This window comes from Falco peregrinus, chromosome 16 (assembly GCF_023634155.1).
Source record: "Falco peregrinus isolate bFalPer1 chromosome 16, bFalPer1.pri, whole genome shotgun sequence".
In the NCBI taxonomy this organism is placed as follows: Eukaryota; Metazoa; Chordata; class Aves; order Falconiformes; family Falconidae; genus Falco; species Falco peregrinus.
In genome coordinates, this window is record NC_073736.1 from 6,722,844 (window position 1) to 6,750,770 (window position 27,927).

General features: G+C 50.2%; 3 protein-coding genes across 7 annotated transcripts; 1 reads left to right on the plus strand and 2 right to left on the minus strand.

Annotated features, from left to right (window-relative positions):
- The first annotated feature begins 4 nt into the window (after positions 1–4).
- On the plus strand, positions 5–15,959 carry TRAF3IP3 (TRAF3 interacting protein 3). 4 transcript variants are annotated; one of them, XM_027797066.2, is made up of 16 exons: positions 5–496; positions 3,295–3,653; positions 4,950–5,064; positions 5,593–5,650; positions 5,877–5,901; positions 6,327–6,356; positions 6,602–6,697; positions 10,762–10,833; positions 11,101–11,241; positions 11,945–12,073; positions 12,290–12,425; positions 13,204–13,266; positions 13,348–13,407; positions 13,954–14,102; positions 15,249–15,521; positions 15,695–15,959. In XM_027797066.2, exons 2-16 carry the CDS (start codon positions 3,351–3,353, stop codon positions 15,776–15,778), a joined length of 1,734 nt encoding a protein of 577 aa, XP_027652867.2. In that variant the 5' UTR covers positions 5–496; positions 3,295–3,350; the 3' UTR covers positions 15,779–15,959. The 4 variants fall into 4 exon arrangements, with proteins under 4 accessions (XP_027652867.2, XP_027652870.2, XP_055675655.1 ...); XM_027797069.2 differs by having other exon boundaries at positions 15,408–15,521; XM_055819680.1 differs by lacking the exon at positions 5–496 and adding an exon at positions 631–816.
- A 582-nt stretch (positions 15,960–16,541) lies between these two features.
- C16H1orf74 (chromosome 16 C1orf74 homolog) lies at positions 16,542–17,948 on the minus strand. Its single transcript, XM_005230365.4, has one exon. It carries the CDS (start codon positions 17,675–17,677, stop codon positions 16,856–16,858), a length of 822 nt encoding a protein of 273 aa, XP_005230422.3. The 5' UTR covers positions 17,678–17,948; the 3' UTR covers positions 16,542–16,855.
- Positions 17,949–18,320: 372 nt separating this feature from the next.
- Positions 18,321–25,859, minus strand: IRF6 (interferon regulatory factor 6). 2 transcript variants are annotated; one of them, XM_055819681.1, is made up of 8 exons: positions 25,704–25,859; positions 22,303–22,479; positions 21,200–21,404; positions 20,628–20,750; positions 20,378–20,524; positions 19,755–20,147; positions 19,200–19,318; positions 18,321–18,891 (listed from the first exon to the last, which is right to left on the minus strand). In XM_055819681.1, the coding sequence occupies exons 2-8, from the start codon at positions 22,474–22,476 to the stop codon at positions 18,670–18,672; spliced, it is 1,383 nt and encodes a 460-aa protein (XP_055675656.1). In that variant the 5' UTR covers positions 22,477–22,479; positions 25,704–25,859; the 3' UTR covers positions 18,321–18,669. The 2 variants fall into 2 exon arrangements, with proteins under 2 accessions (XP_055675656.1, XP_005230374.2); XM_005230317.3 differs by lacking the exon at positions 25,704–25,859 and adding an exon at positions 25,160–25,329.
- Positions 25,860–27,927: the final 2,068 nt, after the last annotated feature.

A 27,927-nucleotide genomic window follows, 5' to 3' on the forward strand; every position in this document is an offset into this window, starting at 1 on the left:
GACCTCTCCTCAGCTGCCGATACACACTTTTTTTCCTTTCCAATCTGCAAGAAGCCTTAAAATAATAGCATTACTGTACTTCCCTAAGTCTGGATTTCTCTACCCCAAAGCAGCTCGGGGAGACTCCGTCACCAAGTGCCACAAGCAGCTCTGCGAACCAGCGCTCAACCTCCGCCTGTTGGAGACTAGTAAAGGCAGATGGCCCAAAAGATAACTGCTAGCTCTGCGTAGAGAGAAGCTAGACACCTTGGGGTCCCAGGATACCCCGAATCCCCCGCGAGGCAGGCCCCTGCGCCCCGCAGCCGGGCTGTCAGCAGAGACAGGAACCGGGGCTCGGCTGCGGCTGCAACGTTTCCTGTTTTACAGAGCAAGAAAAAGAGTGAGAGCAGCAAAATGAGGTGGTTGGCGTGAAGATGACAGTTGGAGCGTGTTCGTGCCTGATAACCCCTGGCTCCTCCACTGCGCTCACAGGGTAGGACGGGACCCCTCGGGCCAGGTAAGTGCCCGCAGCGCTGGGGCTGGCGAGGGGTAGAGGGGCGCAGAGGCTGCCGCGCCCAAGGCAGCAGCACCCACCTTTTTCCCCTCTTTTTTCACCCCGCTTTCAGCCGACAGGATTGACACCAGGAGGTTGTAACATGAACCAGCAAGAAGTATTTTTATTTTTTTTTTGGTTTCCCTTGAAGCGAGAAGCGCAACAGCTTGGCAAGCAAAGATAAAGGACATGTTTTTTAATTAGAGAGGGTAGTTTGGGGTAACAGAAGGCGGAAATAGAGTATTAGCTTGTCAAGAAGGCCTCAACAGTTTGCTCAGCTTGGGGTGAGTAATGGACTGTGTATTTCTTTAAGCCTTACCTTCCTTTAAAGCACATTTTTTGGTTAACTGAGGCTATTACAACAGCTGCTCTTGGGACAGGCTGGGCAGCCAGAGGCAGTGCAGGTGGGAGAGGGGCTCAGCTATTCCCAACAGGACAAGCTGGATGAGTGGGAAGCGAGCAGGACATCCGAGTCTGGGATTGAACATGCAATTGAACAGTTTCTAAAATTAAGAAAAAATTGGTTGAAAAATGCTTTTCAAGCGCCCTGAAGAGTTTGGAGAAGTTTCACTGCAGATACAAGCTACAGATTTCATACCCAGCTTCAAGGGAGCACGTTGCGGGCTGTTGGCATACATCCAACCTGCATTTCTCTGCGTGAAGCTGTTGGCCAGACCTTGCCTTGCCTGTCGGGCCAAGGAAAGCACGTGTGCTCCAAAAGGAAAGGGATCCTTATGGTACGGACATGAAAGCTGCACAGGAACAACTTGCTCAGCCTTTTATACCCCTCTAGCTGTAAGCACATCACAATAAGAAACACCTGAATAATGAAATAATTTTGGGATCCTTCAGAAAAATTAAGCTAAAATTAGAGCTGCTTCAGAAACTATTCAAAGAGGAGAATATTCAAATAAAAATGAACAGAAGTGCAGTGCCATGCTTCAGGGGTCTCAAAGCCTCCACCCCCGTGGCGCAGCGCCGGGAGCAGTGTCCTGGCGGGGGGGGGTTGCAGGCACCTTCCCTGCCCAGAGCAAGAGCTGACGGCCCAAAAGTGCCACTCCGCTTCCAAAGGGAGCCCCTGCAGCGAAGAGGTGCACTAGTGATGAGCTTTGAGTACACCAGAGCCAGCACAAGGACAATAAAAAGAATTATGGAGCAGATTTTAAGGCAGACTAAAAAGCACGGAAGTATTATGTAAATGGGGTTTACTTGTTCCCATTTTTTTTTCCATTAGACTCAACAACTTCCTAATTGCTCGAGACCGAATGAGACCAATGAAGTTTTGGCGGTTTTGTTTGACACTGGAGAATATTTAACCTGCAGTCTGAGACAAAATTCCGCCCCCCTCTTCCTACATTAACATGATTTACTAAATATGAGAAAAGCCCCACAACAGACACGGCCACAGCAGCTCCCAGGCCGAGACCCCTGGGGCTTGGCACCCGCTGAGAAATGCTCATGGGATATGCACGGGGGTGACGAGCCTCTTCCCTGCCGATGGGGTAAAGGAAGAGAAGGGGACAGGGCTTTTGCTCAAGGGGAGGAAAGAAGAGGAGCAGTCATGAGAAGTTATTGCTCAGCTTTCTCTTAGACTGATGCAAAGGCCCCGATACACTCAATATGACCAAAGTACAGTAAAAACCAATGCACTGGCAGCTTGCAGCTGTGCAGAGGGAGGGAGGCGGTTTCATATCTATGCCCTGTCATGCACACAGACAGTGGAGCAGTGCTGAAACAGAGGAGCTCCTCCTTTGGCCAGGCCACAGAAACAGAGGCAGAATTCGTGCCCAAGGCAACCTGGTACCATTGAGAGCCTGTGCCCCCAGTTCTTGAGCACAGCTTAACGATGAATTAATCCCAAATCGCAATGATCAGTCACTGCTCTTGTATTTGCAGTGAAGGGACCAAGTCACAGCTTAGCTAACGCAGACCCAGGGCTGCAGCCCGTAGGGCGGGCAAGCAGAGGGTCAAGTGGTACACAGCACCTGACCCAAGAGCTGGGGAGGGAGGGAGCAACCAGGAGAAAAGCACTTTGCAGCTGTGGCCGTCAGAGAGCAGGTGTGCTCAGACCTGCAGGGACTTTGCCAGGCAGTCCATTAAAAAAATGCAACCAACCAACCAACACCACCAAAAAAACCCACCCAACCCCTACAACACTACAAGGTTTCCATTGCTCCAGATCTCTGTCGGCACACAGAAAAGGCAGCTACTACTAAGAAATAAAATGCAACTGCTTGAACAGTAAGTCACACCACAGCACCACTATATTTGGGCCCATCAAAAAAAACCCCAAAAACAAAAAAACCCACACCCGGGCAAAAGAAAAACACACTTAGAAGAAGTTTACTGCAGAAATAGCAGCTATCTTTCTTCCTGGGTTTTATGTTGCCTAAAGAGCTCTAGAAGTATGCACAAAAGAATTTGTTTGAACAACAGATGGATTTTATTTTATTAGGAAAGGAATTCTCTCAGGGGAAGCAGTGGAAGCATCATTGCTTGGTAATCAGGCCAACTTCATGAGGTTGTGTTAACTGTTGGAAATTCTGTTCTCAGCACCCCCTGGGTCAGCAGCCACCCGAGGGATGCGCAGGCGCAGTGTGGTGTGTTTTACACACAAGTTCACAGACAACAGATTTCTCCAGGAGCATCACTTGCATCCACTGCACGAGACTCCAGGATCAGTGTCCAATACTGCACATTCACTTAATCTTAGAAATAACTAGTTTTCACTCAGATCACGTCTTTTCCCTTGGTTTCATCAGGGCAGAGGACCCCAGAGCAAAAGAGGGGGCGTCTCACCAGTAGATCTGCACCCAACATGATCAGCCAGCCTGAGAAGGCACGGCTGCAGCACAGGCGCCTGAGCGAGAGCTACGATGAGAAGTGCGAGCGGCGGCATGAGTTGCGGGAGACCCTGCGACGGCGAAACAATGTGACAACCTGCCGGCGCCTCGGGAGGGGAGTGGAGGAGCCGTTGCAGAGTCCTCGGGAAAAGGAATTCCTGAGAAGGAGAAACCTGGCAAGCGATGCTGGAAAGACACTGCTGGGACGTGAGCCTAAAGCATGCATCCCGCTGGACCCCTCCTCACAGGTGGAGTCAAGACCACCCGACCTGCTCCAGGTAACGCCCGCCCCCGGAGCACAGCTCACTGCTCTGCCTGCTCCAGCTAGCACCCACTAAAGCATCCACAACCTGTCCAACGATCGCAACAGCATTGGGATCCAAATCACAGTACAGCCAGTAAGTGAGAATGCACAAACAAAAACGTGCATTTCCTTATAAACCGCAGAGCTGGGAACAGGTAAATGCTGTCACCTCACCCCCAGCATACTCCTCTCCTGTTTTCCAAACCCTGAACCAGACAAGAGATTTTCTGCCGTTTCTCCAAGTACAGCCCCACATCCTAGCCACTAGACTACAGTTTTGCACTTACACAAATTATTTTTACCCTTGAAAACTAAGCTCTAAACACCTGGCTTCCCTCCATCACCTTTGCTGTTAGCAGGAGGGGTGCAGGAATTTGGCAACTCCCTGGTACTCATTACCTACCCTGTGCTGCACAGCTAACACAGTAACCCAGAGGGCTCACCACCTTGAGTATCACCTATAGAATGATGCAGCGCAAAACACCCCAACCTGAGAGCCAAACAGATTTCCTTCCAAATTGGTATCCCCATGCAAAACAAACAATTTTCCCGGTACATTGCAAGTTCATCCTAGAGGCTTCACAAAGCTACGTGAGCAGGGATGGTGGAACGCGAGATGACTTAACACAGGCACACCCTCAAGCTCCCTTCGCAGCACAGGAGCGTGCACAGCAATTACCTGCCTCCTGCTGCCGCTTGGTTCTCCGGGTTTAATCACCCGCTAGACAGCAGGAATCTGGAACAAGCATTTACATGCACACGGCCCATGCACGGCACCTTCCCCTGTTTGGTTTTGCAGAGGTAGCCAGGGGCAAGAGGCTGGGGGGCGTGCAGAGGGGCGAGGGGGTGAGCACTCTGCTCCCCAGCCCTGGGGGGAAGCGCTGCAGAACAGGTACCTCTGCTCCAAGGAGGCCAAATAGTTAGCAGAGACCTGACCCAGGGACCCAGCCCACTGCCACCATGAGTCCTCAACTTTTCCAAAAACAGCTCAAGACACTTTGAGGAGGTTCCTTGTCCTGTTCTGGGGTGTGTGTGCCCCACCCCCACAGAAGCCAGCAGGTTTCCTCCACTTCCCCACAGAGCTCTAGAGCTGCTGCAGCAAAAGCAGCAGGTCCTCATGGATTTGCCATGGTTTCTTGGCATCTCCTGGATGTTTTTCACCCACAGGTCACTGCAGGTACAAAGCCTGGCCCAGCCACAGCCCCTTCCCCTCCATTCCTCTCCAGAATGGGCTGTGAGATGCTGACTCGCGCTTGCCCTCTTGTTCCAGCACCCATGGAGCTGCCCCACGTTCCTTCCTGCACACCCCCCGCTCAGCCTCAGTGTCCCCCTCGGCATTTCGGCAGAAGCTGTCCCCAGGCAAGGTGCCTCCATGAACACCCAAGGTAGGTGAGGGATGCTCGGGTTTCCCGGCACAGCAGCAGCTGCCACGTTTCCCTCCTACCTCTAAGCCTCCATCGAGCTGGTGGCTCCCCCCTAACACGAGCTCCCCTGTCAGCAGCCCCACACCTGTGCTAAGCTTTACCATCCTGGTTGGAGTTTCCCTTGCAGACTGCAGGTGTTAAGACTATTTTTCCTGTGGAGGAATAAACAAGCCCAGCTCACAGCTTAACCACCAGTGCTGCTGAGCAATGCTCTGCCCTACAACTTCCCTGTAAGCACCCCAGACTATTCAGGGGTCTGGGGGCTAGCTTCAGTCAGCAGGGTTACTTAACTTCTACTTCTCTGTCCATCTGAGCAGGACTCTGCCTCTTGTCCCTATTGCGCTACATTACTGGGCACTGTTTAAAGAACTGCTCTCCATCCTAGATGCAATGCCGTCTGAGAGCAGAGAGAGACACCCAAACAGAAGAACATCACGGCCCCTCAGACAGGGCAGGGATCGTTCACATCCTTTCGCTCTGCTTTCACAGGAACCCAGACCCTTACAAACCCAGGCGCAGGAGTGAAAGACTCAAGCCAGCAGACAGAGTAAGCCGGTCCTCCCCCAGCTCCCTGGGCTGTGAATTCAGATACCGCAGGGCAGCGGCCCCCGATGCCCAAACGCGCTTCACCCCAGTACCGGCTTTGGCTGGGCAAACACCTGCACTCTGCTGGGGCTGGGGGCGAGCAGCTGGTGTCCAGAGCCATGGACTGCTGCAAACCCCTGCATCCCCGTACTTCAGTAACACAATTTTTATTTTTTTTTTTTTTTTAGTTGTGGAATAGCAGTTTTAAATAAGGTAAGGAAAATACAGATAACAACTAACCTTGAACTCCTGCAAATGAAATCAGTTTCTAAAATTTCTGACTGGGACACTGACTAGTGCTAAATTTCTATAGTTTCAAAAATAATGACACTGCTCCCATAGGAGAAAAAGGCACTCCTGTCCCATGGATATCAACTGTTCTCATTCAGTCCCTGCCCCGATTTGATACACTGCATGGCAAAGATGCCATAACCCCAATGCTGTACGCTGCTGCAGAAAATATTTTTGCTTCCCTGGACAAAGCAAACGAATCCCCAGCAGGCTCTGCTCCTCCACCCAGACACAGCCTGTCAACTTCAGCTGTACTTCAAAATATTTGGATTTTGTAGCCAGCTCATAAAATGTTTCCAAACTGAAACAACCCGATCCTTTTCCAACATTTGCCCTTTCCCTTTCAGGAAATCGTGCAGCTGTCCAACTACCTGAAGGTAGGTACCAAATATGTGAAGTACCCACTGGGAAAACAGGTCTTGGGCAAGCACAGCAATACCTTGTTTTTAATTATTATTAACCAAATGGGTGTTACACACCAGATTTCAATGTGGCCAAGAAAACCTACAGATAAGCCACTGAATTCAAAGACCTGCCCGAAACCCCCCGAGTGGCCCAAGCCCTGGGCCCGAGCCAGAGGGGAGCAGAGGGTCCCCGCTGACCAGCTCTCTCTTCCCCACAGGAGGCCCTGCACCGTGAGCTGCTGCTCAAGCAGAAGATGGTAATTTTGCAGGAGCTTTTCTCCACGCTGCTGCAAGCATCAGAAAAATCCTGGCAGGTACCAGAGAGCTGCAGGAGGCAATTCCTGCTGGTGCTGGGGGGAGGTTTTGCCTCGATGGGAGGGGGCTTGTGTGCAGAAGCAGGAGCACCCCACATGTCTCCCCTCCTCGCTCGGAGCCAAGCTCTATCTCTGCCCAGCTTCGGTGCCTCTACAGGCATGGAAACGTTACAGGTTTTAAATGCAACGTTGTCACCTCACAGGGAAGACACCACGCAGAACCGTTCCCCACGAGAAGCTGTTTGCTCTGCCTCTTTCCTTGCTATCGCCTTTCCTTTTAGGGAGGGTTGAATATAAACTCAGAAGTTAGGGGGTCGCTTTGCTTGAAGTTTTCCCTTTTGTGCCCTAAAAATAGTTACAAAAGTACTTTGCTTTCAGATCAACAGGAAATGTAAAACCCGTTTCTCCTGTAAGGTTTGGGTTGTTTATACTCGCCTTTCCCACTTGTTCTTAAATAAAGAACAGAAGCATGTAAATGGAAGCAAATAATCAGAATAAACCCAAACAACCATCTTCCACCAAGTTTTCTTTCCTAGTCAAAACAAGTTTCAAGTATCTTGAACCAATTTATTTTTTTCTTCCCCCTCCCCTAAAAATTTTAGGTGCACCAAACCGGTGCACCCAAGTACTGGATGGGGGAAAAGCCAGACGGTTTCTTAACCTGAGCACACAACAGCTAACCCACCCGCCCAGCACACGCAGCTCCTGCCAAGCTGCCAGCCACCAGTGTGCTCCTCACTGGGATGCGCAGGGACATCCTCCGAACACACCACTGCCCCTGTCCCTTTCAGAGATGGGTCCTGGGCCCCAAACACAGGTCGAGGGACTCAGTACCACGATGCTCTCACACGCCTGCTTAGCCTTAAGTGCACTGTGGAATCATGGCCCTTCATCAACCTGTTTCCCCGCAGCTCAAAGAAAATCCTCTGGGCAGTGTTGAACAAGGACCAAGGGAAAAATTTTTTGTTATCAGGGGGTAAAATTAAGGTGATGCATTTTATGCAATATATATAGTGTTTTACAAAGGATTATTAAATCAAATATTAATTTAAAGTTCATTGTGCCATTAAAAAAGCAGTTTGAAAGTTCTGTTGGGGCAGAAAAGCGAATGATTGGGTGAGATAGTACAAAAAACTTGCGTTAGATGTTCTGTGGTTAGAAACTTCCGCCTTCGCTTGCTTCTTCAAATATAATATGAGCAGGAAAAAACACCCTGACACACTCTGCAGGAAGTAGCCATGAAACCTCAGATTAGAAACAGGTGGGTGCACTTTGCTTCTTGCTATCTCTGCTGCAGAAGAGAGACTTTGCTGCTGCATCTTGCATTCAGCCTTTTGGCAGACTAAAAATTAACTTGCCGCTGGCAATGGAGACAACAGGGCAAGCAAGGCAGCTGCTGTCTGCTCGGAGGGAGTCTCCTGGTAGCTGCGGGCAGGGGCAAGGGGCTGCTCCAGGAGGTGCTGGCAAGGGGAGGTATGGACAGGTCCTATACCTTAACCCTGTGCTGTGGAAACTGAGGCTTGGTTGCCCACTTGCAGGCTGAGGCAAGATGCTGAATGTTTGTTGCAGCAGCTTTTTAATCCTTTCTAATATTTTGGGTTTCAAAGAAATGCTATTGCACACATGTGAACGCTACGGCAGTAGCTCTTGAAACAGCCCCAGAGTAATTTTTGAGGCGCTGCTTGTGTTCATGGGTGCTTCTGTCTTGATGGAGCAAGTGAATACTCCGCAGGAGGACGGGGGTGTCATTAAACTGAAGGGATAAAGCATTCAGTTCCTCCCCCCTCCCATGATTTTACTTCTGGGTTAGGGAGACCTTCCTACTACAGGTCTGTACCTTAAGTCCCCCATCTGTGGTAAAATTTGCTTAGTTGATTCAAAAAGGCAGCCAGATGAAGGAAGCTAAGTAAGTCTCGATTATAATTAAGAAGAGAACAGCTTGAAATTAATTACTCTTAATACAGAAGAAAATCGCTACTTTAATATATTATTCTTCCCCTCCTGACCTCTGAAGCTGAGCCTGACTTTTGGGAGTCCCTCGCAGCTCTGTAAAGTTTAAGCTCTTTGTCTTTTCCAGTGCATCGCTACTAGTTCTTTTTCTAGCGCCAGCATTGTGTTTGGGCAAACTGGAAGCCTTCCAGAAACAGCATTGATTGTTACTGCTTTAAACCAACTATTTAATATGATTAAGGGAAGGAGTATCAGAGAATTCACTGATCACAGAACAACCAAAACACTACGGCCGTCAGCCAAAACCAATTTAAAATACTTACATGGCACTTTAAATGACAGCAGTAGAGAAACGCAGAAGAGTTTGGGAGAGGTTTTGGAGCTGCCCATTCAGGTAACCTCTGACTCTCTGAAGGAGAGGGCTGCACAGGATTCAAATACTATATTTGCAAGAGTGGGCGTATTTTTGAGCACATTAGCCCTAGTCCCTTTCTCCGCCTTGCTTTAAAATCGGTGTCTTTGTGCGCTCCAGTGAGGCTCAGTGCAGGGATCCCCAGGCAGCGTTCAAACAGTGTCACCAGAGCCACTGCAAAGAGAGGAAAAGCTACCACCATCTGACAGTGGTGGCTGGCAGAGGGTTTTTTGCTGTTGTTTTGGTTGGTTGGTTTGGGGTTGGTTTGTTTGTTTGTTTGTTTTGGGTTTGGTTTTTTGTGGTTTTGTGGGGGTTTCTGTTTGGGGGGGTTGTGTGTGTGTTTTGGGGTTTTTTTATTTATTTATTTTGTTTGGGGTGGGGGGTGTTTGGGTTTTTGGGGGGTTTTTAAGCCACCCCTTTCATGTAGGTAATCTTCAATATAAGCGCTTGATCGAGATTTGCTCATAACTTTACTGGTCAGAAGCATAATTTCTTATCCCCTCCCACATATACGCACACATGCAGTCACTCCTCACTGCCATGCTGTTCTGCTAACAGCCCTAACAGACAGCTTATGCCATTTAGAGAAATCTTTACACTATATGTTTTTGCCAATTTATAAGCTGCATCTCCATGAAAGGAGTTCACCACCACATTTCTGCTCTAAAGCGTAGGAAGGGCCCAGTGCTCTGTCGCCTTGTACTTTGCACAGTCATTTACATCTGTGCACAACAGCCGTAACACCACCGCCATCCAACGTGAACCTTTGCAGAGAGCAGAATAAATTACACTGCAGAGGAAAAACTAGGCATAATATTTCATGTATGAAAATACTTCTCAAAACTCCACCTACTCTAAGAGGACAGAGCCTTCAGTTCTTTGTATCAACAACTGAACTGGGAAGATTTGGTCTTTGGGAACGTAAACTTCTGTGCAAATGTAAACAGTGCTAAGACGCCAGAGAATCTGGTTTTGCTTGGGTCTAACAGCCATTCCTGCAGCATCAAGGGGTTGTTTTCACAGGCTTGACTTCAAACAGCAGTAAGCTGAGAGGATACCAGCGTTCTCAGTACTGGTGGTGGAAAAACAGCCTACATGAACTCTTTGCTAGAAATTTTATCTGAATTTGCATGCAGTTTGGTTTCACAAAACCCAAGAAGCCTGACTAACACCGAGAGGAGATTATAATAAGGAAAATGAATCATCGCTGTTGTCCTCTATCCCCCTGCCCAACTGCTAGATGTTGCAATGCAGACCCAACCTATTTCCTAAGGGAACCAGCAAGACAAGACCTTAGCACCAGCTGGAGCTTTAGGCAAGGAGCGCTGCAAGGAGGAACCACCAGCCAGGGAAGAGGGCTGCACATGGGGACAGGCGGCAGCTAGGCTTCTGCCAGACCTGTCCAGACGAACCTGAAATCCCCTTGCTCTTAACTTCTCATCTCGCTGCACATACCTGCACCCAGCAACCAGTAGAACTGCCTCAGGAGAATTTTTCAATGCATAGAAGTTTTACTTCCCCCATATCCCATTTATTCTGAGATGGTGAAGGCTTATTTGAGCTCTGAGCATTGAAAAGACTTTGACCACACTATTACAGATGGAGTGAGAAAGGGGATCAAAACCGCAAGCTAACAAAATACTGGGGTCTTATTGTATAGTTCATGATTCCACATATCAATTCAATTGTGTTTTTTCCCCAGGGTCAGCTGAATGAAGATAAACTAAAGTGTAAACTAAGGGCGCTTGAAAATCAGCTGCAGGCTTGCACCCAGGTAATGTCTGATTGACTGAGAAACAAACATGGGAGAATAAAGGCACCAAAATGAAATACCAAACCATGTAATTAGGTTGGGTCTCAGTTTCTAGAGCAATCTGATTAGATATGGATCTGAAAACGATTTTTCCTCTTTGCTGAAGCAATGCTATACAGCAAATCAGCAATAGCATTTACACACTCTGGGTTTGCTAATCTTCAAATTTAGCAGGATTAGGAATACATCAGATGAGACCCTTCAAGTACTTTAATGCTTCCTTTCAAGAGTTACTCAAAGGAGTGTGTGAAGAAGATCCTGATAGAGATGGAGGACCAGAAGCAGACCTACGAGCAGAAGGCAAAAGAGGCTCTTCAGAAGATGCTGGAGGACAAACTCCAAACAGAGCAGCAGCTGCAAAACTCTCAGGTAAGCAACATGTTTTACACCTGGCTTTGCTTTAAACAAGTCCCAACAGTGACAAAGAGCCCCCACATTTCAGGGAAAGGCAAGGACTAGCTTGTTATTAGCAACAAAGATGCAAAAATACCATTTTTTAGCTACTGAGCAAAGTCCAAAGCAGTTTAGTGATAACCTGGGCTCATTTTGTGAGCCACGCATCAGGTTATAAAACCAGCACACAACTGGGGAAATACACTGTTGTTTGACAGTTTTAACAGTAATCCCTTCTCCCTCCACCATCCCTTTGGCCCATCCTCTGCACTGCACACACAGAGGGAGTGACAAGCCACACACAGACATCTGGGGACAAGGTCTCCAGAGGTGCCTCCTCTGGAGATGCTCTTTTATATGAAAATGGATGTTCCCCAAGAGGTAGCCATTTGCTTTGACCTACAGGATAACTGGTATTTTTAGAAAAACAAGTAAATCTTATCCCAGATACTACCAGGCTTCTAAATCCTCCTGGCAGCACAGGAGCTCAGCCCCACAGCAAAGCCTCTGCCCACATTCGCTCTGGCCATCAGATGGCATCAGCCCCACGCGGGTTATCGTGGCCCTGGTGCACAGGCAGCGATGCCCCAGCCCCGAGGATGTCTTTCAGGGCAGTCTGGCACAGTGCCACTCGGCCATGGGTCACAGCCCACCCGAGGGTCCTTGCCTTCTTCCCTAGAGAAGCCTGGCAGCGACGAGAGAGGACCTTGCCTTCTGGAAGGAGCACTACACTACGCTCAAAGCCGAAATGACCAAGGCGCACACCGAGCTGGAAAACAGCTTCCACGTTTTGCAAAGCGAACTGCAGGTACGCCAGTTCCCCGCAGGAACAGCATCCATGGGAGCTCACATTTTCCCATTTGCAAAGTAGGGAAGCCCCCAGGTTGAGATCACTAGATCATAAGTCCCTGTTGACCAAGCACAACTCGGTTCTCAGCTCGTGGCCACCTTTCCTTGCCAGACAGCTGGCTGGCCCACGGGCTGCCCAGGGCTGGGCTGATGCTGGGGCTCTTCTCGCCCCCAGCGAGCGGCCACGCAGAAGGAGCAGCTCCAGCAAGCTCTGCGCAGCCTGCAGAGTGAGCACACCACGCTCCGTCAGCAAGCCAGCACCCTGCGGGAGGACAACCACCTCAAGGCCGAGCACATCAGCACCATCGAAGGTACTGTCTGCTGGGGATGGTGGGGGGCTCCATTCTCCAGACCAACAGAGCATATAACGAAATTACTCTTAAAGTCCTGGTGCAAAGCCAAGTACACACACACAGGCAGAAGGCTCGCTCTCTCTGAACGTACTGCACACCTCATCTTGCCAAGCAAGCTTCTGGTTTCCAAAGGGTTCCTAAAGTTGTTTCTAACTAGATTCAAGGACTTCAAAAAAAGTCAAGTGACTCTTCTAGAAGAAAGGATGGAATGGGAGACCTCAAAAAAAAAAAAAAAATCAAAGAGGAGTCCTCAGCTTTGATGAGGACTTTTGCATCCTTATCAGACCCATCAAACCCAGCAATGCAAGCCCACTGGTGCCCCTTACTGTCTGAGGGGCTGCTGCCTGGTGCTAGGGATTACCAGCTTGTAAGTATCTGCTAATAGCTCCCAAACCACCAATTCAGATAAAGGCAAGGAAACTCACACATACTTCACATGGCTATTTGAAAACACAAGGAAAAGTAAATGGGTGGTAGTTCTGTTTTCATAACAGGCCTCACACAAGCAGCTTTAAAATAAGCCATATATTAATAGAATGTAAGGCACACTAGAAACAGCTGCCAAAGCTGGAAAGGCAATTAACAGCTAAAAAAAATTTAAAAGATCACATCCCTTCCGAGAGGAAAGTTCAGTAATATCCACTCCATTTTACACACATATAGAAGGGGAAAGCTGCCATCCTTGCATAGAGATACACAGAGATTTACCCCAGCCTTGATTTTCCTTCCATTTCAGATAAATTGCAAAAAGAACAAAATCAGAAGGTAATGCTAGAGGCAACAATCAGCCACTTGCACGGTAAGTAACACAAAAGATGTGCAGAGTAAGAGGCCTGCATTAGCGATGCGGAAGATAACAAGCAGCTTTTTGCATTCACAGACTTGATAGAGAACCAGAGGAAGGAACAGAAGACCCTGGAGGCTGCGGTGCAAAGGCAAGGTCAGCACACTTTGTAACTCCCACCTAGCACTCCTCTCACTGGCCACGGGAACATTAGACCTGACTCTAGAAGAAGTCTGCATTGGTTTAGAATAAAGGATTATTTTAAACTGCACAAAGCAAGTTACTAGATTTTGCTAGTTAACATTAAAATGTATTTATGATGCAAACACTTTAAAAAAATAAATCGATTTAATTGCAAATTCTACTTCAGTGGCTACACCCGGTTTTTTTCCAAACAAAATACATTCCAGTTTATAACTGCAATTACAGCTGTACTTGGGGGGGGGGGGGGGGGGGAAGTAATAAAAGGCATTTTAACTCTCCCTTCCCTCCATTTCTGGCAACTGCTTAGAAATATTGTTCTGAAGATTATTAACTTGCAGCTACAGCAGAGCCAGAACTGTGATAATTAACTCTGCTCCTGTGTCCTCTGCTGCGTGCATAGCACACAAATGTTATCTTTAAACTGCGCTGGGTAAACAAGATCTAAAGCAAACTCAAAGCCTGGACCTGTTTCTCATCAGAAGCCTGACTCTTTTCTAGACCAGGTTTTCACCACGCAGACCCCACCTCTCACTCCTGCCAAGGAAAAAACAGACACTCTATTAGAGCAGCCAGAGGAGGAGGGAGAAGAAAATCTGACGGATGAGATGCAGAAAAGGACATCCCAACTTACAGCAAAGGAGAACGAGGTGAGGAAGTCACTGAATCACAACTGGGACTGAGTTACCTGCCAGGGAGCGAGCTGCTGGTGCAAGTGCTCCAGCAGAAGCACAACACATCACACAAAAGCTCCTGGAAGTAGCCTAAGCTTGCTATCTCCTGTAAGGATTCTCTCTGCTGAATTTTTATCCTGGTACCAGCCTTACCTAAACCCCTAATGTAGCATCTCCATGCAAGGGGAGGGCACCAGTAGCCTGGCACCCGGGGCCGTGGCAGTAGGGCCCTCCCCATACAAACCCATTTCTGCTCTCACAGACAGGAGTCAACAGTCTCACGGAGAAAAAGCTAAAGCCATGCTTTTAAGAGCTGAAACCCTGAGCACAAAGGAAGGAGAGGAGGAAAACAAAAGCCTTGCAAATAACAGGAAGGGACTACTAACAAAAGTAATGCCCTTCCAACCGGGCTGCAAAAAATTCAAGGCTTTCAGACCTCATACATGTTCTTTCCCATCTAACCATGCCTTCAGCCAACCAACAGCCCCGCAGTTCTTACAGCACTACTCAGCAAGGATTTACAAAAAAGGATTTATAACTTACTTTAGCAGAGCTTAGAGCCACACGGGAGAAGAGCTTGTCCTACTAACCCGTGCCAGTGAGTGCACCACCTACATCAAGCATCACCCAGTATCACCTGCGGAAGGGATTTTGTAAAGCACAATCACAGCAAAAGGGAACAGCTGGGTGTGGGGCAGCTGCCCCCGCGTTGGCCCTTGCCGCCTCCTTCCACAGCTGCTGCTCACGCACGAGGAAGGCAGCAGGGTCTCATGCTGCACGGCCCTTCAGGATAAAAGGTGCTCCCTGGGTTTTGTTGTGCAGTGCAATGAAGGCATCTGTTCCATGTCTTGGAGTGTTTAAAGGACTCTGCAATTGCTCTCGCAGTTGGTGAAATGCATATTGAATTTCAGAATAAGAGGTAAACCCTGCCATGAGTTTGCACTCCACATCTTCTTCCTGACCTGCATGCTTCTACAGTCATAAAAATAATTATTGCTTCTTTCTCCCATGTGATGTGGAAGATGGCAACTAAGCCAAGCAGGTCATGGGATGGTAACAGACCAGGCATTGCCTTTGTCACCACATTCCCAGTAACACTGAGTTCTGCTCTGTCCCCTGTAGGTACATACGGACATACAGGTAGCAGAAGCGAAAATCCCCTGTCGCTGCAGCACCCATGCGCAGGCGAAGCGCTGCAGCTGCTGCGGGAGTCCCGCCAGTCTCGGTGTGTACAAAAGCGAGGGGATCCCTCCTGCTAACGGACCCTTGCTGTGCTTGCAGTGCGCAGAGCTGCGCTCCGAGCTGGAGGCCCTGAGCGAGGAGTACCGCTCCTGCCTGACCAGGCTGCGCCAGTGCCGGGATGAGCTCAACCGCTTCCAGAGCAAGCAGGGAAAGGTGGGAGGCGTTCCTCACCCCAGCTCTCAGTACTTTCAGACCGGGGCTGCAGATCGGTCTGGGAAAAATTCCCATTTATTTGTGCAGTGTGGAAAGATGAATGACATGTTTGCTTGGGATGAGAAGTTTCCTCTTCCCACTAATTTCCTAGTAACACTTGCTGCTTCTTGCAGAGACAGCACGGTCACTGGATCCCTCTCCTGGTGGCAATGATAGCAATGGCTATAGCCACCTTCCTCGCAAGTTACAGACCATGAAGTACCTTCTCAATGACTGACTTCACTGCAGGAACTGACTTGTGCTTCACCAACAGAAACGTGCTCTCGCTGCAGCGCACACTCTGCTGTTTTGTAGTTACATGTTTGGTTCATGTCCTGACCTGGTCTCACTCCAGACAAACCCCTGCGGCTCCAATAAAAGCTGGGAGATCACCCCTTCCCTCGGCTGCCTTAGTTACTTGGCTCCAGTTGAAGGTTGCGCTGCCAGTCCCTGTGTTGCTGAGGGACAAAGCCACTCCAGCTGCCGCTGCTGGGGCTCACGCGGGGCAGGAGGGAGGGGGCACCCCCTGCCCTTGGGATCCAGCCTCCCCCGTTTTCATGCCCAGCAGCTGAGAGGACTACAAAATTCTCTCCCTTTATTTATTGCCTCCCTAAATGGGAGGTATTTGAACCTGGGCCACCCCTACTGGTACCTGACAGCTCAGGGAGGCTTTTTAGCACAGCCCCCTCATACTCCCCCACACACTACCTCTCCTGAGCAATTTTCCCAGTTCACCCTACTGTTCGTCTGGCCTGCCTCGTGGCCAAATGTCCCTGCAGCCATGTCTGCCTCCCTTCCACTGCCAGCACCACATTAGTTCAACGGAGACAGGGGTTTTAAGCCCCTTTAGAAGCTGCACTGTGCAGGTTTTATGGCCCTGGTTCAAGCACAGGCTTAGCTACAAGGCAGTGTGTGACACCACCTCGCACTAGTAGTAAATGATATGGAGCCTACAAAAAACTCCACAAATCTAAAATAACACGGTGTTTGATTTTTTTATTAATCCTCAGCTGTCGGCAGCAAATAAACATACCCTGAGGTTACATGATGCTCACCACAGCCAGGATCCAGGCTGCAGAGCAGCTCTGAGCGCGGACATCCACACGCTGCTCTTCTGGCAAGTACACATATTTGATTTGCAACTGGCCTACAAGGTCGGGGGCCCGAGATCATCAAAGGTCGGCCCTTGGTGCTCAGGGGCCTCTGGCAGGAGCCTCAGTGGGCCGTGCACACGGGGAGCCAGATGCCTCGCCTCACTTCCTGATGCGAGTGAGAAAGGCCAAAGAGTCTGAGTTCTACAAGGCAACTGCTGGAAGAGACACCACCTCGCTGGAAATGCAGAGTCCTACAAAGTCACTCTGTGCTCTGAAGGCTTCCTTCAGCTCATCGCACCAGGCGTCCAGCACCTCCTTCAGCTCCATGCAGAGGCTCTCCGGGATGCTGAAGGAGTAGATCTGGACCCTGAGACCGTCCCTTATCCTGGGGCAGGAGGCCTGGACCGTGAACACCCTCAGCGGCGTCAGCGCCAGGCAGTTCTCGGTGTCTTCCTCCATAGAGAAGGCGTAGGCCGCCGGGTAGCCCAGCAGCACCCCAACGATGGTGCAGAGGTTCCAGCCCGCGGGGACAACTTCGCTGGAGGACACGGGGCCGGCGCTGGCGGCCTCAGCAGCCCCTAGGTGTGCCAGGAGGGTGGCAAGGTGGCCCCTGATGGCCTCGGCCTCCGCGGGGCCGCAGAGGGCCGGGCACCGCCGCCCCGCCGAGACATCCATGAAGGGCGCCGGGCGGGCACGCAGCACGGCCGCCAGCCTCCGCCGGGCCAGGCCCGGGTGCAGCACCAGGGCCGCGCCCTCCGCGCCCAGCAAGTGGAGGCGGCCCGGGGCCAGCCCGGCCTCCCTCAGCCGCGCCAGGTACCGCCGCAGCTCGGCGGGGCCCGCCGCGCCGCAGTCGTACAGCAAGGCCGGCTTCAGCCCCGCCGCCACCGCCAGCACCTCCCCGGCCAGCTGCAGGGCGCGGCCTGCCGGCAACCGCCGCCGGGCCCCGGCCCCCAGCTCCTCCCGCGCCGCCGCCACCAGCCGCGGCGCCGACAGGCCGCTGCCCGCCAGGGCCTCCGGGCCCATGGCCGCCCTGCGCCGACGGGAACGCACCGCCGGCCCCAGCGCTTCCGGGTCGGGCTCGGCGCTGGCGTGGGCGGTGGTCCGGGGCGGAGCGGCTGGGTCCCGCCCGGGAGGGACGCTCCGCCCCGGCTCCGACCCTGGTGTCGGTTCCGCCCGGGCCCCGGCGCCGGGCCCGCCAGGCAGGGCCGCTCCGCTCTGCCCCGGTGCGGGTCCCGCCCGGCAGGTCTGCGCCGCTTTGTCCCGGTCCCGCCCGGCAGGGCCGCTCCGCTCCGCCCGGGCCTAGGTCTCCTCGGACGGGCCTGGGCCCTGGCCGAGCCGCCCGCCCTGGGCAGCTCCGGGCCCCTGCGGCCTCTGTGACAAGGCCAGCGCGGTGTGGGACCAGGCCGCTGCCACCACTTAAGCCAGAGCTTGGAGAAGCGACGAGGCACGGCAGGGCACAGCCCAGAGCCATCTCCCAGCTTCCAGAGCTGCACTATTAGCGAGCTTCCAGCATCAGGTGGCTTCTCAGACCGTACAGAGCTGGGCTTTTTTAAGTATATATGTGTGTACACAGACATTTCTGTAAAATAAGCACACTGGAAGAAGTGTCAGCCTCCCAGCTGGCAGCTACAGACCAGTTAAAGAGAGAATAAAGCTAGACAAGATGTTCTTCTCCAGGCGGTTTTAATAGAGCACAGATCATTATTTTTTTCCCTCTAATGATCCAGTACTTATATACAATGTATCGATAGTGGATTAAAAAAATATTACAGAATTGAAAATCTAATTTATACATATCAATTGCTTAAGCAAACAGCTGAAAGCAGTGGTGGAGCCAGAGGACTTCTGTAATCCCCTGTTTTGAACACTTCCAAAACAAAAGCACCATAGACTGCTGAAATTTAATTAGATGACCAGATCTACAGCTTTTTATTCAGATTTAGGCAAGGCACTCGTTAGGAAATACTTTTCTGTATGTACAACCTAAGAAACCACAGGGCAAAGCCAAGCGCCTGTCACTGTGCTGGGAGCGGCTGCGCCATGTGCATGGCGGGGGCCTGCATGGGCCACCCCTCCTGATGGTTCTGCAGCAGCCGGTACAGCTGCTTCAGGTGAGCCACGATGTTGTCCTTGATGTCAGGAGTAGAGATCTGGAGTCGCACACTGCCACTGTCAAAGGAGCGTGTGAAGTCACCAGAAAACATTTCATAGATCATGCGGGCCACAACTGGAATGACCTGTTCAGGAAGAAGCCAGTTGTTTTAGCCTAACGGTCACGCAGTATATTCCTGTTATTTTGCAGGAATCCCCTGGATGCAGGGGACGGCTCCCACAAGAACCTAGAGCACATCACAGACTGATGCTATTCGGCGCACATAGCATTTGTATTTGCTGTGACAAAACCCACCAGCCTTACTGGGGTTTCCTGGTGTCAGTAACCACAACCGAAAAGAACAGGTCTCAGGTATCCGTGGGCACCAATCCAGGGCCAACGCACCAGCCCCAGCCTTGCTTCATAGTGTCACTTCTCAGCCTCAGTTCCTACCTGAACCACAATCAGCTTCCTCTCCCTGGGCTTTCCATCAGGCCATTCTTCTCCAAAACAGAAGTATATCTCGTATGGTGGCTGTTTCTCAATTTGTCCTTTCTGATGGGCAATCAGCTCTAGGAAGAAAAGCAGAATGCTGCAGAGTTGTCCTCTTTCCACTAGAAACACGTTGTATCATCTCCCACCCCCTTGTATCATCCCAGGTCTTACCTACACACCGTTCCTTGTCAGAGCCACCTCTTACACACAATTGTATGCACAACATTACGCTGTACATACGCAACTACAGTTTACTTCTTGCACCCAGAGGAGCTTTCTTTAAAATCAAGATCCTCCAATGTTTTGCAGAGCATTACATGAGTGTAAGTTCATTTTCTTCTGATGTGCACCTGCTCCATGGTCCGCTGGAGTCAGGGAAGTGCTGTCACACACACACACGAGCAAACAGATTCGTGCATCCAGGCTGAGCCCCAGTGCAAACCACCCTTAACAACAGTGCCAAGTGCCCAGGCCAGTATCCCAAGCTATCTTCCAAAAGCAGAAGTTACCTACCACTTAGAAAAGTTTCCAGACAGAAGAGTTTGACTTTCTTTTGCCTCTCAATCAAATTTGGTGTGGTGGAGGAAGGCGCACAGGGACCAGACCAGTACACCTTGCACTGGCAGAGGCGGACTGCATAGATGGCATGGCCACTGACCTCCAGGATCAGTCCCCTGTCCATAACATCCAGCAGCCGACTTGTGAAGATCTTCTGCCTTTCATTGGTGATTTGCTCTGTTCCTGGAAACTTTACTTGCTCCAAACTAATAGGCCCAAAGAGCTCTTCCTGGTCTGGCATAGGACCCAGCTCTCCATAGAAAAGTCTGCATCCCTGCGGGTTGCTTACAGTCGTCGTCGCTCCGGTCTCCTTTCCTCGATATTCAAACTTGATTTCTAGGTCTGTCACTGAGAGAGAAATTGTCAGGCTGGCTTTCCTGGACCTTTGCATGTGCTGCATCAGCAGCAGAGACACACCACAGAATTTATGTTACACCAGGGGATGTTTAAACTATACACAATTCTCCATGCTAACAAGCAAAGACCCACAGGTAAAAAGGAAAAAAAAAAAAAAAAAAAAAAAAAGTAGTCTTTTTTTAAAGTGTGATGATGGAAGCACTATAAATCCATATACATACTTGGCAGAGAGCTGATCCAGAGCTCAGGGCTGCTGAAGAAGTCATGCTGCAGTGCAGTTGGGGGCATTTCCATATCTAGAGGTTCATTCTTCGGCCACACAGCTTCAGGGCTGCAGTTTTCTGCACTGGCTGGAGCCATTGGAGAATCTACAAAAAGGAAACAGTTCTCCAATAAACCGAGATTTTATTTCAAGCACGCACCAATTTACAAGCAAATACCTTCACTAACACATTAGCCTACACCACCAACCATTGATATTAAGAAATGGAAACGTCTCTTGAATAGGGACATGCTGAGATTGATTCAGTTCTTCCTCCTCTTCATCATCAAGATCATTATCCTTTTCATCCCATGGAGCTGAGCCAGTGGAACCTGCAAACAAGCACGTTCTTGTGGGTAGTCAGTGTGTAACACTGCGATGCATTTCTTGAACAAGTAATATAATCCTCACATTGGCTCTGCACAATACTGGGAATTTATTTGTGTATTTTCCAAATAAGTAAAAAAAGGGAAAATCTGATCTGTACAACATACTATTTTCAGTTTAATACATAACTGTGGAAAGCTAAGGATACAGGCAAACTGTTGCCAATATTGGGCCGTTCAGCAGAAAACATGCAACCATGTACAGCTTTAATAATTTTAGTACAGGTACGATGTGGTTCAAAGTCCTCCTAGTTTAAGTACAACCGGGCTTACGCATGGCAGCTGCTTTCCGCTGCACGCACAGGCAGCTTGAGAGTTAATGCCACAGAGGGAAAGGAACTTGCGTTGGACAGATGCCTGCTCAGTAACCAGCCCTGTGTCAGCAAGGCCCTCACCTGGATTAATGATTGATCCCTGGGACTGCGGGATATCGCACACTTCATAAATTTTAATAGGATTCATGGGCACCTCCTTGGTGCCATCATACATCAAATTAAATTCCCGGCTTTTGTTAAGAGCACATCGAAGCTGGGCTTTCCACTTTGCAGGGTCTGGCTCATCGACTCCTTCCTGGTACTTTCCCGTTTCCACAGCCCATGCCTGGGGACAAAGTACACTGTGCTCAGTCCAGCCCTCTCAACGGAGCAGCTTTTATCAGAAATCAAATTTTCAGACAAATTCAATGTAAAATTCTTCTCTTGCAGAAGTCTTAACTATAGCTCTTCTGATAACAATTCCCACTTTAATAATTTTTCCCATTAAAAGAAAGGGGAGAAAGAGGATGTAAATCCAAATTTTCAAAACCATTAGCCATTCTGAATGTGCATCTTCATACAAGTTAAGAAAGTATAAATTGTACTGGATTGTGCACTGAGTTTTTCTAGGTGTCTCAGGTCCAAAACCAGAAGTCATTTTCGACAGTGAGCTTCACTCTGCACAGGAGGAAGGGGCTTGGTTAAAATGGAGTGGAAGAGCAGCCACAGACACCCAGCTGGCCCTCTCCCTCTCTCACCCCACAATCGGACTATTGGTCCAAGATCCCTCCAAGGCAGAGGTCAGAAATTCCTCCAAGGAGTGCAGGAGTTATAATGAATCCCTTGGGATGAGACTATTAGGGACTGCAGTGATGAGTACTAACAGTTTGTGGTGGACATCTCAAGATTTATCTAACAGTACTTAATGGTTTGCTGCTAAGAACAAGCCAGCTACCACATCCTAAACCAAGCAGATGAAGTAAACAGCAGTAATCTTCCAGAGCCTAGGCAATCAGACATGGTCTGGCCTTTGGTGGTTGGAAAGAGTTAAAGAACTCAACACCGTCTCAGGCTGTGCCAAGTCTGGATCCAGGTGCACAAAGTGGCTTTTCTGAGGTCAAAGAAATAGGACAAAATGTGCCTGGAAAGAGCTACTGAGATGCCTGTCCAGCTCCTGAGCCAACAATTCAGCCCTTTGTCTCTGTTTAAGAACCATGATATATCCAAGCCTTCCCCTCCCTCACCTTGAAGATGGTGTTCTCCTCCTCGTGCTGCGGGCTGTGCCGAGTCGCATGCTTCCAGGGGATCTGAAACCGCTTTGCTTCTCGGTTTAGCCAGATGAGGCCAGGATACATACCGCTATCCACCTGGGCTACCAGCCACGGCTTCAAGCGAACTCTTCGCGGATGTAACGCCATCGTCTGCAAAAGACAGGGATAATACTAGACCAACTGCTAAAAGTTAGTTGAGACTCATATGCTTTAAAAAAAAAAAAAAGTAATTTAATGAAAAAGGACCCTATGCTGTGTTACTGCTATTGTTTGTTATGTTACTGCACACTGAAACAGCTCATTCAGATCCAGCTAGATGACTCTTCTGACAGGAGGCATTACAAACGCATCACTAAACGGGGAACATAACTGTTACAAGAACAACAACTCATTATTAAATATTCCAGGTAAGCAGAGACGGCGCATTATTTGTGTTAACTGGGTGCGCGGAGGGCGAGCCCCGATCAAACCTGAGCTGTGAAGGCTGCACAGGAGATAAAGCCACAAACAAGCCACAGCAAGAACAGGCAGCAGAATTTCAAAAGCCTCCACGTACGCCTTAGCGAAGGGCCTATCTGATCCTGCTCTTCTCCAGTGTGTCACACCTGCATCGAGGAGGGAAAAACTAATGTGCCCCAGCTGAGGTAAAGGTGGAAGCATCAGGCTGAAGCGGAGGGGCCTGTTTTATCAGACAAGCGTGCCTCAGAGTCATTTTGTGACTTTTTCATGAATGCTCTGAATGCAGTATCATAATTCACAAACATTGCTGACCCATAATAACCAGGATGTTTATCCAGAAGGACAGTAACTGCAAGTCTGCCAGCACTTGTGCTAAAAATCAAGTGATGATGACTTAAGGTTTAGGTTTCTGGGTTTTTTTTAAAAAGTGCTGTAGTTAACTGATCAAATCTGTTGTTAAGTAGCCCTTTGTTGCTACTACATTTGCAGCCAACCAACAATATTTTTCTTGTGCAGAACAGATACAAAGCCAACAAACAAAATTAACGACTGTCCCTCTGCAAGAAGAGGGAGCATTTGGTATCTTTAGATGTTGGGAGGGAACTTTTATGCTACATGTGTGCTTAGAAGGTGTATCTCCCATATTCATTTGCAAATCTTGAAACAGATGTGAGAAATTAGAAATATTCCCATTAATAAAGCAGTGACAGGATAAGTAAAACCTTTGCCATAAGCCCTGAATACTGCTGTAGGAGTTGCAAAATGTGTCTAGTAGCAGAGATAGAGAAGATTAAAAAACCCTATCCAAGAACTAGTCTAGGAACAGATTTTATTTGTTCAAATGCCTGCAGATCCCATTCAGTTGCAAGTGTTCATACAAAATTAATCTAACAAAACTTACTTTATCTGTTAAGCAAAGAAAAAGTTTAGATTCAATTGGAAATCATCTTTTAATAATAGTTGGAAAACATGCTTCAGCAAGGACCTGCGCACGTTAGCAGACTGCTTCCCAGGAACTGCAAAGGATCAGAAAGCAACTGTCAAAATTATTTTTGTGTTTCTGAAGCTCTGCTGTATTAGTTATCCATGTTGAAAATGCTACCAGAATCAAACTTTCAGTAGTGTTTTTGCAAAGACACGAAGTCCAGGTTAATCCCAGACTTATAATTGAGACCAAAACCAGGTATCGATTTTCCTTGTAAAGGAAGAAAAGAAAAAAAAAAAAGTGACTTCTCATCATAATGAAGAAATCCTAACTAAAGCTTCTTTCCACAATCTCTTTTACACTTAACTTTCCAAGCAGTCCCCTCTTCTACTAACGTACTCAGTGTACAACACATTTGCCAGACCAGGAATAAATTCAAACCCACACACCAAGGAGGAAAATTCATGCCTCTCATCAACCAAAACAAATTCGGTCACATGGAAGGTGTGCTGGTGCTGCCATACGAGGTTTGAATTGTCCCTTGGATCACAGACAGGATCACAGACAGCATCTGTCAATACGTGACATTACAATGCTTTATGGCCTGTTATCACCACAGACTTGTTGACACAATAACCAAGAGCAAATCAACTTGAATCCCATTGCTCAGCTCAGACGGTGAGTCAGCCTCCTACAACCTTCAACTTCGATCCGGTGGGATCCATGAATGCCGGAGGCTGGTCCCACTCAGAGAGCTGCTAGGGTGAGCTCGGGGAACGTCATCACACCACGAGCTGGATTCGCCAAGGGAGCCTTGGCCCTCACTCAACACCCACCAGTGCACATACCCAGTTTGCTTCATTCCCACTCAAATTGGCTGGGGGGTGGCGGTGTAATTAGCACCCCCTCTGCTGCTAATGCATCTCTAGTCAGTAACGTAATTATTCCCTGCACCCCAGTTATTATAACTGAGACTTTTTCCATGGAGGCAAGATGATGACCCCAAGAACAACTCAAGCGAACTCGGGACTGAGCAGGCACGCTGCAGCCACCTCACCGAGTGGCCAAGGTCAGGGGCATCCCCGGTGACCGGCGGTGACTCTCGGGGCTCCAGCACGGTGCCAGCCAGGTTAACAAGACGCAGCACAGCAGGAAAAGGTGACCGGCAGCCTGTCTCAGGCTTCCTCCACAGATATTTTTCACCCTCCGCCTGGGTGCATGCAGTGCTCCTGCTCCACCCTGCTCAAGCCCCTAAAGGAGGACGGGGTCTTCTCCAGGTCCATTGCTGCGATGCCACAGACCTCATTCTGTGCTTGTTATCTTCGATTACATTATCCCACCTTTCATGGATATGTATGCGTTATTTTCAAAGACAAGCAGCTCAACCCTTATTAGCCTTCCTACAGAGAAACAGGCTGGGTTTTCATCCCAGTGTCCGACACTTACCTCCCCACAGCGGAACCTACAGCTCCCACGCTTCGGGGTTCCGTACATCACCTCTCCCGCGGCCCGCCGTGCTCCCTGCCCAGCGCCCCCAACCCCAGCCCGGCGCTGCAGGCTGGAAGGGGCCGGAGCCGTGAGCGGTAACGGGGGTCCTGGCGTGGGGTCCGAAAGCACCCGTGGGTGACCGGGGCGGGGGGGGGGGGGGGGGGGGCGCAAATCTCATCCTCCCGTAACTTTAGGCCTGGGTTTACACCAACTTGAAAGACGTAGCCTTGGGCTAACCCGGCCCAAGCCGCGGGCGCGGAGCGGGAATGGAGCAACAAATCAGCATTTTCAGCGGGTTTCGCTCCCCCCGGCTGCCTGCGGACCCCCCGCCCCGCGCTGCGGCCCCGAGCCGCGCCCCCTCCCGCGGACACCCTCCCGTCACGCACGCCGGGGCCCCGCCGCCCCACGCGTCTCCCAGCGCCCCCCCCCAGCCCCACGGAGGACGCACCACCGCCGGGCGGGGCCGGTCCCCACCGAGCACCGCGACCCCACAGCAACTCACCGCTCCGGCGAGCAGGGGGCCGACTCCTCGGGTGGGGGGGGGTTCCGTGCCGCCCAGCGGGGCCCACGCGTGGGCGCAGCGGCGGGGAGCGGGGCCGCGACTCTCACCGCCCGCCCTCACCTGCCCAGGTGCGCCGGGCGCAGCCGCGCCGCCCGCCCCGCCCCGCCGCTCGCCCCGCCCCGCCCCGCCGCTCGCCCCGCCCCTCGCCCCGCCCCGCCCCGCCCGCCCCCTGCGCAGCGCTGGGGCCGGGGGTCGCGGCTCGAAGGGTGCTTGGCCCAGCGCGGAGCGAAGAGCAAACGCTCAAGTCGGCTGGGACCGGCGGGGTTGCCTCAGGAAAGGGTTAAAGCTCCCTTCGTGCCGCCAGCCCCACATGCGGCTGCGGGGGGGCTCCGCGGCGTGGCCCCTCGGCCGGGCTGCAGCCCCCTACCGCCGTCCGCAGGTCTCATTGCTTTTTCTCGTAGGTGGAGAGCCGTGACTCAGCGGTGAATCTTGGTTTCAAGAGATCATACGATACTTTACTGTTCGGTTTCAATGAGCCGGAAAAAGCCAGTGGGAATTTCCCTTCTTCCCATCATGAACATTAGGGATGGTGCTGCGTCCCCGTTTGGGAGATGCTGACTCGCATCCGAAGCTCAATCCTGTGCCAAGGCTTCGGAACTATACAACATCTTGAAAATCTTCACCCACAAAGACAACGTTAATTCGGCATTTTTCTTGGAAAGTTTGCCTTGCAAGGTGCCAGGTGCAAGGCAGATACTTCAAGCTTCATTCATCACTGAAATACAGCTGCCCCGCGGTAACGCTTTACCAGGAGTTTGCATGTAGTAAAATCTTTCTGGCAATAAGCAAAAGGCAGTAGGTGACACTCTAAGGTTACCCTTTTTGGGGTAGCACGGCCGTGGTGGGCTTTAGCTGCATTTGCTCAGTTATACCGGACCATTTTTACATGCAAAACAAGGAGCAGGAGCTCCTCTAATAGCTTCTACCACATCATTGTTCCTGCTGTATAAAAACATGCAACGGTCCAGCCAATTCGGTGAGCAACTGGGAAGAGACACAGAGCTGTTGGGCTGAGCTTCTGGCCAAAGTATGAGGGATCTTTGATCTCTCAGATGGGTCAGCACAAAAGTTGCCGCTCATCCTCCCTGCATTCCTGCTGTCTGTGGGTAAATTTAAGGATGCTTCAGGTTTGCTTTCTTTGTGGTCTGGTGCTCGGGGAGCGCTGGAAGCAGACACCAGCAGTGATGCTGCACACTCACCCACATGCCTTGTGCTGTCAGAGAGCTGGGACCAGCCCTGGGCACAGCTTTGCTCCTTCTTGGCCTGCTGTAAGGTCACTTGAGATTGCCCAAGCCGCCGAGAGGGGTCTTAGGGCAGGTCAGGGCTGGAGTATTTAAAATAATGGAGCAATGTGGCAAAACAAGGCGAGAGCTGCTCTGGCGTGGGCGAATGAGCTCGCCTTGCCTCCAGTTTCACTAAGTTGGTCCTTTCAGGCCGGGCAGCTGCGTCCACCTGCACCCTGCAGCCTTTGTTACAGCCTCCACTGCCTCCACCGAGTGGTAACGCAGATGCCAAACAAATGAGTCTTCCCAGCTCTCTGCAGGGTTTGGTGGTTTTTTTTTTCTTGAGTTTCTACCAGCCTCTGCCGAAGCATGTGGCAGCGTGTTGGGTTAGTGAACTGACGGGAAGTAAGTTGTCTTTTTCCATGCTCTTGGCTGTGAAACTCTGCAGCTTTTGAGCTGTATAGGTGATAATCTAGGGATGGCTCGCTAGGCAGGACATGTAATCAGATGTTACCTTTTGCAGCTGATCATCCAAAGTGTTCACTCTGAAGTATAAAGGATTGATCCTAACCCTTCAGGCAGCCAAATAGCACCAACCTCTTTATTGCAGTGTTTTCTAGGAAGCATTCTATTTCTTTTTAGTTCTGTCTGCTTATGTTTACCTGTATCTGCATCTTGTTTCCAAATCAAATGAAGAAATCCTTTGGCTGATAAACAATACTTCATAAAGTGACATCATGCTGGCTGAGAGACAGCAGCTCTTTCAGTACAGTCTGCAGAGAACACACTTGGGACAATGAGAGTATAGGCAGAGGAATTTTCATACCAGGAGCTATAGGATTTACTCTATTTCAGTGCCAAATTAACATCAGTACTTTTATCAACATGATTGTATGTCATGATACCTGCAATAGCAGGGGCTAGGCTTTGTAACCCAGGTC